At 42.7% G+C, this 14,271-nt stretch overlaps 1 protein-coding gene across 3 annotated transcripts in view; it reads right to left on the bottom strand.

Annotated features, from left to right (window-relative positions):
- The window catches only part of XRRA1 (X-ray radiation resistance associated 1), a gene marked incomplete at both ends in the record, with an annotated part of 50,741 nt that extends 39,574 nt beyond the window's left edge, over nucleotides 1-11,167 (bottom strand). For 2 of the 3 annotated variants that reach the window (XM_080687784.1, XM_080687785.1), the window contains 4 exons: nucleotides 2,044-2,116; nucleotides 3,404-3,475; nucleotides 5,803-5,984; nucleotides 11,070-11,163. In XM_080687784.1, coding sequence (XP_080543910.1) covers nucleotides 2,044-2,116; nucleotides 3,404-3,475; nucleotides 5,803-5,984; nucleotides 11,070-11,163 — 421 coding nt within the window. Of the gene's footprint in view, nucleotides 1-2,043; nucleotides 2,117-3,403; nucleotides 3,476-5,802; nucleotides 5,985-11,069 lie in introns of all 3 variants that reach the window. The other variant, XM_080687786.1, reaches the window with a different exon arrangement.
- Between the last annotated feature and the right edge of the window lie 3,104 nt (nucleotides 11,168-14,271).

Below are 14,271 nucleotides of genomic sequence, written 5' to 3'. Positions count from 1 at the left end.
CACTTTCCCCTTCTGCATGACAACTGGACCTTGGGTTAACTTTCTAGTCCGTTCCCCTGTAACCTGAAACAAATGGTATGATAACTATGTTACTGAGCAATATTGCTGTGATAAAAATCACACCTGGACTAAGAGAAACTATAAATGAACAATAAATAGCTGGTGGAGACACCAAACTTTGGGCTTCCCTGTGTGTGGTGACTCCTATAATTGGACATGTCCTTTGTAGAAACTCTAGGAGCTATGTCCATGGAGTATTACCGTGGCTATTTTTTCCAGTGGGAAATGATGTTTTAAGCCAGAATGGTTCCTACATCCACCCAATGAGAGTTTCATTGTCTTGGACCTGACCTGGTGGCCACAGATGACTCACAGATGGTTGCATGGACTGCTACACAAAATGCTGAGGCCTTCACTGAAGAGGAACTGGTGATGCTGTGTGGCTGTGTGTATCCTTCTAAGTGAACATGGTGTCAAGTGTGGCCTATGGTGGTCCTGTAAGTCAGAATGTTCAGTAAAGCCTACATTTTAAAAAAGTAGATATTTCCAACGAACATCCTGCACACGTGTGTTTCTATAGAATAAATTCCTGGAAGTAGATGAAAGGCAATGACTGTTTTAAGAGAAACTGTCAAATTGCCTTCCGAAGATGCTGCACCAATTTATTACACTTCTGCCAGTTGAATTCGAGAGTATCCATTTCCCTACCAATGTGGTCCAACTGCCATCAGTCCCCATTTTTTTGCCAGCATTTGATAAGTAGAAAATAGTATTTTGATGCTGTTTTAATTATTAGTGAGGTTGAGCATCTTTTCATATGCCTGTTGGCCTTTGTATTCAAGCCCATGTTCCTGACAGACTACACTGTTTCCTCAAGGGCAGGAACTTCATCACATGCTTCTTCAAAATCACTCCTCCAACAACGCATTCAGACAGAACTCATCCTATTTCTTCCCAAACCTGCCTCTCCTCTAGTGCTGTCTCAGTGAATCCCCTTGTTCCTCCCTCTCTCCATATGCCCACTAGTTACCAAGTCCTGTTATCTCTGCCTCCTCCTGAATCTCTTTCTCTTAACCCCTATTATCCTTATTGCCACGGCCCTGATTCAGGTCTCCCCTTCCCTCTCTTGGAAAAATAAAACCATCTCCCAGGTTTCCCGGTCTCCACCTTCTTCTCTTATAATCCACCCTCCTCTGAACAACCACTGAGCCTCTCTATTTAAAGGCTGTTCAAGGCTCTCTCTGCCTGCAGGATTAAGTCCAAGCCACTCAGGGCCCTTGATAATCTACTCCCTACCAAGCTTTCTACTTTCTGTTCTCTACCACCTGCATCCCTTGCAAACATACAAAGCTTCTTCGGGGACCCTGGTCAGGCATTGCCATCCACATCTGCTCAACCTTACCTTCTAATTCCTGAGTCTCTTCTATTCATTTTTTTAGATCTTAGTTAGGTGCTCCTCTTCTCAGAAGTTTCTCCAGACACTCTGGCCTGGTTGGATGTCTTGCTTATATTCTCCCATAGCCTTTTGTGATTCCCTCTATCACTGCATTTACTGTCTTCTGCTATAACTGTGTCTGAGCCCATCTTTACCACTAAACTAAGACTCAGCAGAATAGAACGTGGCTGCATTCATTTCTAAAAGCCAAGCATTCACACAGTCCTGATATCCAGCAGGGGTCGCTGTGGATTTGCTAAATAAAGAAGAAGGCTTTATGCTCCAATAGGAGCTCTTACTGGCTCAAAAACACCTTTATATACCCATCTCATCTGAGCCTACCAGGCATCTTGTCTCAGAGAGGGAAAAGGAAGCAAATTATCTCCATTTACAGATAGAGAAGCATCAGCTCACAGAAAAATGTTCTCAGTAGGTAGTGCCCGCTGTGGGTTACAATCCAGATCTGTGTGTTCTCCAGCACCCAGCTTACTGTACTACAAAAAATAGATGAGTGGCCAGTCACAGATGGACTGACAGGCAGGTTCTAACTTGAGTGACTTCTGCCGGCCAAGAGGCAGAAGACAGTTTTCAGGAAGAAAAAAGCTCACCTAGAGGTAGCAAGTTTTCTGAGGCATTGACGTAAATCACGGAATTAAAATGCTTGAAGTCCTTTTCCTTAGCCTGCAGAAAGGCATTTCAAAAGAATGTTCAGGAAAGTACAATGAATGATACTCTGAAGACCCATGTAACCACTATCCAGCTTCAATAAATCTGAATATTTTGCTGTCTTTGCTTCAAATTTCTTTAAAGAAAAACATTTCAGAGTTGCCCCTCCCTTCATATCCCTTCTGATCACATTCTTCTCCCTCTCTCCCGCAGATGACAGCTATCCTAAATTGGTGATTATCATTCCCATACTTGTATTACATATTACATATGTATCCATAAACTATATATAGTATTATTTACATTTTAAAAACCATATTAAATGCAATCATACTGTAGATATTCTGCAAACTGCCTTTCTTGCTCAATACTATGTTTTTGAGATTTACGTGTGTTGCTACATGTAGTTCTAGTTCATTCACTTTAATTGCTGTATAGTATTATATAAGCAATCTCTCTTTGTATGCCATGGAAGGCCTACAAACAAAAAATGCATGCCATAATATCCTGTATATACATTGGCTAATGGTAGGCCACACATTTGGCTCTGAGATACCTATTAGCCAATGCAAGAAAGAAACAGGATTCATTACAGTAGGTCCTCAGGTTATGTCAGAGATCCATTCCTACGGCGCGACGTAACGTGATTTTCGCCGTACGTCGGAACCCACCTATATAAGCACCTATGTCACTCACATGGAGCATGTACACAGCAGTAATGAAGTGAAACAGTAAAAAAATTTTAAAAGAAAGATAACAATTCTTGACCTTTACCTGTGATAAATAAATAATAAAAAACATAAAGTACATATGTACATATGACGGAACTTTTTTTAAAATAAATAAATGGGAGATGGCGACATAACCACGAAACGACGTATGTCGAGTCCGATGTAACCCGAGGACTGTCTGTACATGAGTCACAGTATCTATAAGTTAAGAATAAACCAGCATCTTGGGAGAAATATTACCACTCCTGGCACTGAAACCTGACAGAAATTTCTCCTGTAGGCTCTTTTGATGGAAACTCTGTCACACAATGAATCATGCCCCCAAAAAATTCTATGGCCAATTCAAACACACTTCTACAAGGCTATTTCCTTTAATTCACCTCACATGGGACAATAAGACCAAATTTAGAACAAAAGATTGTGTCTTAATATTGTTTCCACCCATGAGTCCTTGTCTGATCCTCCCCTTCCCTTGTGACCAGATCCCCATGCCCCAGGTCCAATGGACAAAGAGCCAGGAGCCACCTCAGGTGTGGCTCACCCCAATTACATCCCTGCTGTCTGGCCTCACCTTAGAGAACTTCAGGCCGCTCACGTTAATGGTGCACAGTTCTGACGGGCTCCTCACACAGTGGTGCTTCAGCTGGAACACAGTGCAGAGTCAACTCTCAAGGTCCCAACAAAGTTTATCTAATTGGCCAGGGCAACAAATGACTTCCTGTAGAGGAAGGTAGCCTGGTACAGTGGGAAGCGCGTGGGCTTTGAAGTTGTTCAGAACTGAGCTGCCATCTCAGCTCGTCCACCTCTCAGTTTCCCATCTGTAAGATGGGGATAGGAACATTGACTTTATGAGGTTCTTATGAGGATTCCTTTCTCTCTGTTCCTTCTCTGTCTTTTTGGCCCCATTTTCTCTACCTGGTTCTAAAAAAATCTGTATTTCTGAGGCTTTACCAGTCTTAGACATTTGTCATAATTTGTTCATTCGTTCATCCATCCATCCATCCATCCATTCATTCACCAAATATTTATTAATCACTATGTTGGGCCATGCATTATGTTAAATATATCAACAAACTTTCTTCTAATCTTAACTATTATTATACTGCTTTTAAAATGAGAAAATTAAGACTAGGAGCTTGTGAGAGATCTATGATTTAAACCCAAACCTGTAATCACTAAACTCTGTGCTCTTTTGACTACCATATGTTGCCCCTCAAAACTAAAAGACTGGCCGAAACCGGTTTGGCTCAGTGGATGGAGCGTCGGCCTGCGGACTGAAGGGTCCCGGGTTCGATTCCGGTCAAGGGCATGTACCTTGGTTGCGGGCACATCCCCAGTGGGAGGTGTGCAGGAGGCAGCTGATCGATGTTTCTCTCTCATCGATGTTTCTAGCTTTCTATCCCTCTCCTTTCCTCTCTGTAAAATATCAATAAAATATATTTAAAAAAAAAAACAAAACTAAAAGACTGGAAGAAAAGTTCAGCTTTGGAGCTTCTATTTCTGTTTAACTGAGCATCATTCCTTTTTTTCTGTTAATCATTTATTTATGATGTCTTTTATGTTTAGACATGGAACTAGGCACTGGGAAGATAATTAAGGAAAAACAGAAATATTCCATGTCTTCATACAACTTTCAAGTGCATGGAAGCCAAATAGCAAGCAAGTTTTTATGTGATAAATATTTTAAATGAGAAATTCAAGATGCTAAGGGAAACAATTATAGGAGGTAGAAGTGAGGCCATATTTACTGAAGGAAGTAATATTTCAACTGAGACCTAAGAGCTAAGTAGGAGTTGGTCCCATGAAAGTGGGTGGCAGGGGCTGTGAATGCTATCAAGACAGGAAAAAAGCAAGGTGCTTTTGAGAGGGTAAAAAACAAGAGAAGGCTAGGGAGGCAGTCATTAGATGCTATTCAAAGTGGCAACATGGATAAAAAGCCATCTCAATTAATGTGGACCTTATATGTTGCTGCAAACAAAGGGGAAAAGACCACAATGAGAAGTGTTTTTGCCCTTCCTCAGTACTGCTGTTTCAGTCCTTCTCACCCTCAATGAGAAGTGAACAAAATCATGAAAGAAACTCCATAGGACTCTGTAAAAAGCTTACACCTCACCACTTGAGGTGAGATTCAACTACCTATCTCCTCAAAGCTCTCTTTCAACATCTGATCTGTGCAGAAACCCATCTCTTGGGGACCACAAGACAGCCTGGAACAAAGTAGGCTGCCAGAGAGTTCTTCGTAGGGAACTATGAGAACTGGACTGTGCATTAATATTGGCTTACAGAAGGTAAGCCATGAGGCACTGCACAGAGCAGATGTGAAATTACCTGGCTGGTCTGCAACACAGCGACCCCAGTCCTCTCTGGAAAGCCTGCCCCAGGCACTGGGTGATATCTGGTCATCTCTCCTGGCCGTCAGCCAGACACTACACCCATAGGACAAAGGTTGAGGTGTGTAGAGCGAGCTCCCCAAGCCCCCCTGCTCCTAGAGAGATCTCCGCAGAGCAGAGCAGGAATCGCCACACCCTACTAGGTGCTGGAATGGGATTTTCAATTTACTGTTCCCCTTGATTTACTCATTTGCCTCCCCAACTCAATTAAGAATTTTTACCTGATGTAATGTAAAGGCACAGGTTTTGGAGTCAGTAAATCAGAGTTCTAACCCTGCGTAGTTCTAATCCTGAGTAGACCAGAGTTCTAATTACTAGCCATAATTTACCTTGGCCAAGGCAAATTAATCCTCAGGGCCTCAGATTTCCCATCTGCACAATGGCAACAACAAAATGGGGATAAATCTCACAAGGCGTAAAGAAAGCTTTATACATAAAGCTTTGGGTTCCTTCATCATCCTGCCTATACTCAATTTGCCCCTCTAAAAGTTTGGGGTGGGTTGGGGTAGTTGTAGAGTGGAGCAGCCAGGAGAGCCACCAGCTGATATTGCCAGCCATCCCAAGATGCATTTACTCTCACCAGAAAATCCTGGTCCAGCACGTGTCCAGGCATGTCTGCTTGGTTTTTCCATTGAGACCTTTTCTTCCCTTTGGTCTCTAAAGAAACCTTCTGGCTTTTCTGACCTTCAGGTGGTGCCTCAACCGCACTTCCCTTGGGCTTCTTCTTGGGGTTTTTCCGAGCCACTAACCAGTGTCCTCGGCCTGTTGAGAAGATCAGAACAGTGAGTAGCAAACTCTTTCAAAGCCACAGCTAGTGTACTTACAGATTATTTACCTAAAATATTTACCTAAAATACTAAAACCAAAAAGGCTTCTCATTACCTAACATGCACCAGATACTGTACTGCTACTGGTGATGGGGGTTAGGGAGAAGATGTCTACATAATTATCTCAATTAATTGGCCCCCAAACCCAGTGAAGATATAGTACTGCCCCATTTCACAGATGAAAAAGCTAAGACTCCAAGAGATGAAATGATTTGCCTAATTCCTTCCTCCACATTTTTGCCTTTAAACTCTAATTGTTTTTCAAGACCCCAGATCAAGTATTTCCTGTTCTGTAAAACCTTTACGGACTCCCCTCAGCAGAGCTGATCATTCTTTCCTGTGCCGGCTAGTTACTGGCCCATTTGACATCTCTTGGGTAAAGCTCAATGTGTGGCATTGTTCAATGAGCTCCATCTTCCCAGAAGTTACTCAGGACCCCATCATTATAGGGGGGAAATTGCTTCAGAGGCTCAGGATAAGAACATGATAGAACAGATGTCATTAAAACACACACACACACACACACACACACACACCAATAACACAAGTTCACTGCAGAAAGAACTAGAAAATGGATGTTTAAAAAAAGAACATAAAATGAATAAATGTGAGGAGGGGGAGGAGGGGAAGGGAGGGGGAGGGAGGGAGGGGGAGGAGAGGAGGAGGGGGAGGAGGAGGAGGAGCAGATGTAAACTCACTTAATAAAAATCATGCCCTGGCCCATTTTACTCAGTGGTTGGAGAGTTGACCCATAGACCAAAGGGTGGTGGGTTCAATTCCCAGTCAAGGGCGTGGCTGGGGCACATGCAGGAGGCAACCAATCGATGTGTCTCTCTCACATAGATGTTTTTCTCTCTCTTTCCCCCACCTACCGTACCTTCCTTCCTAAAGATTAATGAAAAAATATCCTTGGGTGAGGATTAAAAAAAAAAATCATGACAACATTCTAGAATCTATTCTTTCCATCAGCAATTTTTTTACTGCAAGACATTCATGGCAATCTGTAATTATTTTATTTATTCACTTATTTATTGTCTTTCTTGCTCTCTAGAGTGGTAGTTCCACAGAGTATAGACTTTATTCATTCATGTCAATATTCCCAAGGCCTGCAACAAGCTTACCACACTGTGAATGCTGCTGAATGAACCATGAGCCACAGCCCCCACCCATAATCATCCATTCAGACTTTTCCTGAGCATCTACTTTGTGCTGGGAGCTGGGGCTATGGAGATGAATAAGATAGAGGCCCTGACTCAAATGAGCTAAAAAAAAAATATAAGGATTGTTATGAAAGCCCAAAGATGGGAACTACTAGCCTAAGGTATGAGCTAGATCTAGTAAGTTGAAAGTTGACTGGATGGGAGATGAAAAAACCAGGAGTCTGGGCAGAGGGAAGAGCACAAGTACCCAGAGGTATAAAAGATTGGGACCAGCCCTAGCCAGTTTGGCTCAGTGGGTAAAGCGACGGTCTGCAAACTGAAAGGTCCCAGGTTTGATTCCGGTCAAGGGCACATGCCCAGGTTGTGGGCTCGATCCCCAGTTGGGGGCTTGCAGGAGGCAACCGAACGATGATTCTCTCTCATCATTGATGTTTCTATCCCTCTCTCCCTCTTCCTTCCTCTCTGAAATCAGTAAAAAATATATTTAAAAAACACACAATTGGGACCACACAAAAGAACTGCACGGAGCTACAGGAACAGCTTGGTGCCTTTGACCACTGGCTCCCTGCCTGGGGGGTTGCCCTAGCTCACCTGACCAATGCTGCCAATCCTACCTCTTGGATGCAGCTCCTGGCCCATGTCTGGTGTGAGCCAGTTCCCATTCCCATTCTGGGCCTGAAAGTTCAAGCACTCCATTTCCCAAAGCTGTCCCCATTTAGGCATAGACCTTTGTCCTATATTCCAATAACCCTGACTCCTGGAGACTCCAGTCTGATTTGATGCCAAAACACCCAACACAGCTAGGAAGGAAGGCCCAGAGTGTGTCAGGAGATCAACATGAGGGAAGAAAGATGAGGCTTGGAGGTGAGCAGAGTCAGATCAGAAAAGGTCTTGAGGACTAGAAAAAGAGCTTGTGTTATAACGGGGTAAGCTTAGAGCAGAAATAGTATCTATGGGAAGGTTTTTTTCCCCCTCATCATTTTTCATTTTGAGATAATTTTAGACTCCCAGAAAGTTGTAAAAATAGTACAGAGTTCCTGTACAGCTTTCAACCGGTTTTTCTAACATCTTATTTAGTCATAATACAATGATTGAAACCAAGAAATTAACACTGGTATAATATTAGTAACTAATCTTAATAACCCTTCTTTGAATTTCGCCAGTTTTCTCACTGATGTCCTCTTTCTATTCCAGGATTCAATAGAATCTCATATTTCATTTAGTTGTTATGTCTCCTTAGTTTCCCCCAATTTTGTGACAGTTCTTCCGTCTTGCTTTTTCCTTGAGTGATTTTGACCCTTCTGAAGAATACCAGTCAATTATTTTGTGATATGTCCCAAAACAATTTGAATTTGTTTGATGAGTTCCCATAATTAGACTAAGGCTTTTGCACTTTGACAAAACTACCACAGAAGTGATGCTGTGCCCTTGTCAGCACATCAGAAGAGGGGGTACATGATGTTAATATGTCTTATTACTGGTGATGTTAATATTGATCACTTGGATAGGTGTGTCAGCATAGTTTCTCTACTGAAAAGTTACTGTTTTTCTCTTTGCAATTAATAAAGATAGCTTGAGACTATGCAAATATCTGTTTCTCATCAAATTTTTTGATCCACTAATTCTAGCATCTGTGATGGTTAATTTTGTTTCAACTTGGCTAGGGTATAGTAAGGAGTTATTCAATCAAATACTAATCTTGGTATTGCTGTGAAGGTATTTTGTAGATGTGGCTACCATCTACAATCAGTTGACTTTAAGTAAAGGAGACCAACCTTGATGATGTGCATGCGCCTCAACCAATCAGATGAAAGAACTTAAAAGCAAGAGCTGAGGTTTCCCAGAGGAAAAAGAATTTTGCTTTAAGACTGTAGCATCAGCTCTTCCCGAAGTTTTCAGCCTGCCTGCCCTATAGATTTCAGACTTGCCAGTCCATCATTTTATAAGTCTATTCCTTTAAATATGTAATGTGTATAAAGTGTGTATACTTATAATGAACATATATATACTAGAGGCCCAGTGCAGGCCAGGCCAAGGGACCCCACCGGTGCACGATCGGGGCCAGGGAAGGACTGCAGGAGGGCTCCAAGGCATGTCCGGCCATCTTGCCCAGTCCCGATCGGCCGGACCCCAGCAGGAAGCTAACCTACCAGTTGAGCATCTGTCCCCTAGTGGCCAGTGCACATCATAGTGACTGGTCAAACAGTCAAATGAACAGTCGGACACTTAGCATATTAGGCTTTTATTTTATAGGAATATATATGTGTGTATGATATGTGTATATATGTATACATACATATAATATATAATTATGGGCTGATGGATATTTATTCAATGGTTTATAACCCAAATCTACCTTATCTATTTTGTTGCTCAGAATGTCCCAGCTTTGGCTATTGGAAGCTACTTTAAGTTGGCTCTTACGTCCTTTTGACATGAACCTGTCACTTTTCTGACCACTTCTTTACTTTCTGGCACCACATGATGTTCTAGGCTCAACTTGTATTTTCCCTGACCCAGCCCTAGAAACAACTTGTTCTCTGAGGGGCCCTGTCTTCTTTTATTGGAGAATAGTATTTAGAAACCACAAGGTAGGTGCCAGTATGCACTTCATGACTAAGGCATCACTGCTCTCAGTGGACTAGGAAATATACACACATATACTAACACATGCAGATATATCTGACTATATTTACTTCTCTATCCATCTCTCTCTCTCTCCTCTCTTCTCCCCCCCCCCCTCTCTCTCTCTCTGTCTCCCCTCTCTCTGTGAGGGGGTACGGGTATAACATCATGATTTCATACTGAGAATTCCATGGGAGGGTTTGAAACAGGTAGGAGCCAGAGAAGGTCTCTATGTGAAAAATGAAATCACTCTAGAGAAGTGGGGAGGACAGACAGGAGAAGATGGTTCTTCCAAAATGCAATGCACAGCCGAAACCGGTTTGGCTCAGTGGATAGAGCGTCGCCCTGCGGACTGAAGGGTCCCGGGTTCGATTCCGGTTAAGGGCATGTACCTTGGTTGCGGGCACATCCCCAGTGGGAGCTGTGCAGGAGGCAGCTGATCGATGTTTCTCTCTCATCGATGTTTCTAGCTCTCTATCCCTCTCCCTTCCTATCTGTAAAATATCAATAAAAAGTATATTTAAAAAAAAAAAAAAAAAAAAAAACAAAATGCAATGCACAGAGTGACCAGCAAGTCACTTCATGTAGAGTAAATTAGGGGTACTCCTCCTTGCTCTACTCTTTCAAAGCAACAAATCCAATCCAGTGAAGCCACACTGCTTTGGCAGTGTTCCACCTGCATGGCTCCGCTCGTGTTGTGAGGAGTCCCTGCCGCAGAGGTGTTTTTAACTAGATAAAAGTTTGAAAAACTACTTAGCAGAGTCAAGTTTAAGCCATTTTACTTAGGAGCTTGGCAGAATATAATTCATCATTAAACAGGAAACAGAAAGAGGAAGATGGCTCGCCAGAGAGGGTGGGCATTGTGGGAGATACATGTGGGAGAAGTGGGAGAAGAGCTGGGCTTTGTGGATGGGAAGAATTTGGATAACTGGAATGAGGGCTGGAACATTCTGGGCAAATAAAAACAGCTATGTGAAATGAGAGCTCTATGGAACAGGGCACAAATAAAGGAATGGGGCTGCACAAAGGATAATGGGAGGTTAGACTCTGAAGACTGAACAGCAGGTGAAGGAGCCAGCAATGGGAAGTCACTGAACAAAAGGGAACACAATGGTAAGACATGTACTTTAGAAGACTTCCTGAGGCTGCTGGGGGAGATGGACTGGAAGGGATGGGAATAGGTGGGGCAGGAGCTGGCTGTGAGGCAAAAGTAGCAATTTGAGAAGTCACCTGACCTTCCTCCGGTTTCCGAAGCAGATTTTTGGCTGGAAAGCAGTTGCTCAGGTAAGGCTTCCCATCATCCAGCTTGTAGATTCCTGAGGAGGCCATCACCCTGAGAGCGAAGCAAGGAAAAAGAGGAAGTAGAAGAGTGAGAAGGTGCAGCATTGCTCTCTCATCTCAGCGCAGCTTGTGAGCCCCTCAGGACCACCACACAGTATTACACCCTATCTCTGAGGGCCTGGAGGCCCACTGCCCTGCTTCAGAAATGGGCTTTAAATGAAGAGGGAGACAAAGCCGTGGGTTGTTTTTTTAGTTCAAATCAATCCGAACCCAGCAAGAGCATCACCTTTGGACTCAGGAGACCTGAATTTCCTTGCTCCATGAGTGGGAAAGTTACTTTATCCCTCTAAGCCTGTTCCTCCCCTGCAAAATGTGGGTAATAACACCTACCTTCATAGAAAGATAAAAGGATCAAGTTAGAAAGGTAGTGCCTGGTACACATTAAGTGCTCACTAGAAATGTTCTTTGTTTTAACAGAGTTCGAGGAAGAGGGGGACTCACATTTTCGGCAAGGTGATAGGCAAATGAGATTTGAACTGGGTAAGATTTGAGGGATGAATTGAGTTTACTGATAGAAAGATAAGTACTCTAAACAGAAAAGCCACATGACTGAGGACATGGTGGTCGGCATTCCTGGTGCAATAAAGAAACAATCCGACCCAGGAAGAGGATGAGTGTTTGCAAGTTTTGGACAATAAGGCTGGACAGGAAGGGTGGTGTCTGCTCCTGAAGGGCCTTCAGTGCCAGGCTAGGAGCTCTGGTTTCACCATGTAAGTAACTGAGAGCCATGGATGATATCTGAGCTGGGGCGAGCTATGACCCAAGCTGTGCTTCAGAAAGAGAGATCGGATAAAAATAATGCTAGGTGAAATGGGATTCCACTAACTGGTCATTGAGTCATGACACTTCCAGCTCAGAAATACTGTTCAATGTACTTTTCTGTTTCTCACTGCTTTAAATCTTTCATCCCCCACCCTCACCCCCAATACTACAACAGTCTTCTGAGTGGATTCCCACTGAGCTTGAGGCCAAATGTTTAAGCCTTGTCTTAAGGACCCTGAATAGCCAAATGAAGGATATGGTGGTATTCCCAGGATCCAAGAGTTTTTATACATATTTCTGAGCTCCCTAATTAGACTCTAAGCTCCTCCAGAGGAAGGACAGCATCTATGATGTTCATCTCTTTATCCCCAGCACTTAACACAGCATCTGGCACATAACAGATTCCATAATTATTTGTGGAATGAATGAGTGATGTTGATATCTTCTTCAGTCCACCACAAGGCACTCTGAATTTTCTGATTCTTGACCACCCCCAAAAGGATTGGAGGCCCTCCTATGTGTCCCCACGACAACCCATACTTCTAGTGTAGTACTTATTACTTTATTATAATTGTTTGCTGCCCTTACCAACTTTCCACCTGCTATGGAGCCTATGATACCTTATCACCTATGTAATCCCAGAACCTAGCATAGAGCCTAGAACTCACTAAAAATGTGTTGGGAAGATGAATGGATAGATGGGGAAAGATCAACAGTAATTCACTCAATCTATCTTTTAGGAAATCTCTCTTGTGACCAACTACACCTATCTGCCAGATAGGTAAATGAATGAATGAATGAATGAATGGCTGGGAAATGTTAGAGATGATGACTGTTGGAGAAGGCTCAAGTAACTTACAGAACATAGGAATCTTGCTTCTGGCCTGCATAGTACTTACTTGATCTTTGATCTTGGGAAAAGTCTCTTTACTTCCCTTTTTTTGTGTTTCTTCACCTGTAAAATAGATATTACACTCCTTTTTAGCCTGCCATTCAGAGCTCTTCACCTTGCTCCTTAATTATATTCTTCTATTGCTCTTCTGCTCCAAAATGTCTCAACTAGGGCCTAGAAAATGCCATAGACTATAAAGCCCAGAAGTAGGTTGATACATATGTAGAGATAGAGACAGAGACCCAGATGGAAGGTGGAACAGAAGAATAATTTTATGACAATGGGATGTGGCTAGAGTGCTTAAATAAGATGTGCAAATCAAAAATCAGTAAGGAAAGAATCAGTTTATATAATCATTTACACAAGATAAATTTATGCACAGCAACAGTAGCAAAGACAATGTTGAAAGATAAGATACAATCTGGGAAAAGATATTTGCTATGCACATCACACAAAGAATGAATCAGACTCATGCTCAGGGGGGATATACAGACCTGCATACAACTAATCATAGAAATTCCAATTCTCTATGTGGAACACTAGGTGATAAGGTGTGGATTTACAACTAATGACCTAGAAAGGGCACATAACCCCCAGGTCACATTGTCTAGAAAGTAACCCAAAGAGAAATAGGAACTTTACCTGCAGGATGGAAAAAATAAAGTTCAAGTTCCAGATTTAGAGGCTGCCTGCCTAGTCAGCTTCAGTTACTTCTGGTCTCATTTGAAGGAGCTAATCTCAGTCTAATTGTAGTGCCTCTCAGCTACACACACACACATGCTTTTCATCTGCATACATTTGCTTGTCTTATTCCTTTGGCCTATCACACGTCACCCCTCTTTGCCTGGCTCATGCAGATGTCTTCTCCTCAGGTTGACCCTTCTCTGTGCTACCATCTAAGGCCTGCCTCTTAATGGAGGCACAATGCTCCATTAAGTATATTATAATGGTCTGCTTAACTGCCTGTTCCCCACTCCAAACCACCCCACCCGCCCAACCCCAGGCTGTGAGCCGCTCTAAGGCCAGGCCTGAGTCCTACATATTTCTCTATCACCAGCACCTCATACAGCCCATTGAAGAGGCTCAATGAATGTTCACTGAAATAAACTGAACCATGAACACAATGCTACGGAGCACTTTATTCTATCTGGAGGAAGGAAGAAGGAAGGGCCAGGGAAGGTTTCACAGAGCAGGTGACATTAGAGCTGGGTCATGAGAAATGAGAAGTTATCAAAGATAAACAACAAAAAGCTACAGGCGCATCTTGACCGAAATGAGGAAATCTCATCTAATATTATTTAGTGATAATTACCAGATGAATGTTAGCTTTGCCAAGACAGGTATTTTGTCAGCTCTATTCAACAAAATATCCCCAGTGACTGCTACATAGTAAGCACTCAATAAATATATGTTTAATCATTTGGACACTTAGGGGTTTATGG

Source organism: Plecotus auritus (genome assembly GCF_963455305.1).
Source record: "Plecotus auritus genome assembly, chromosome: 9".
Lineage (NCBI taxonomy): Eukaryota > Metazoa > Chordata > Mammalia > Chiroptera > Vespertilionidae > Plecotus > Plecotus auritus.
Note: the sequence above shows the minus strand (reverse complement) of the source record. Positions and strands in the feature narration are given on the sequence as shown.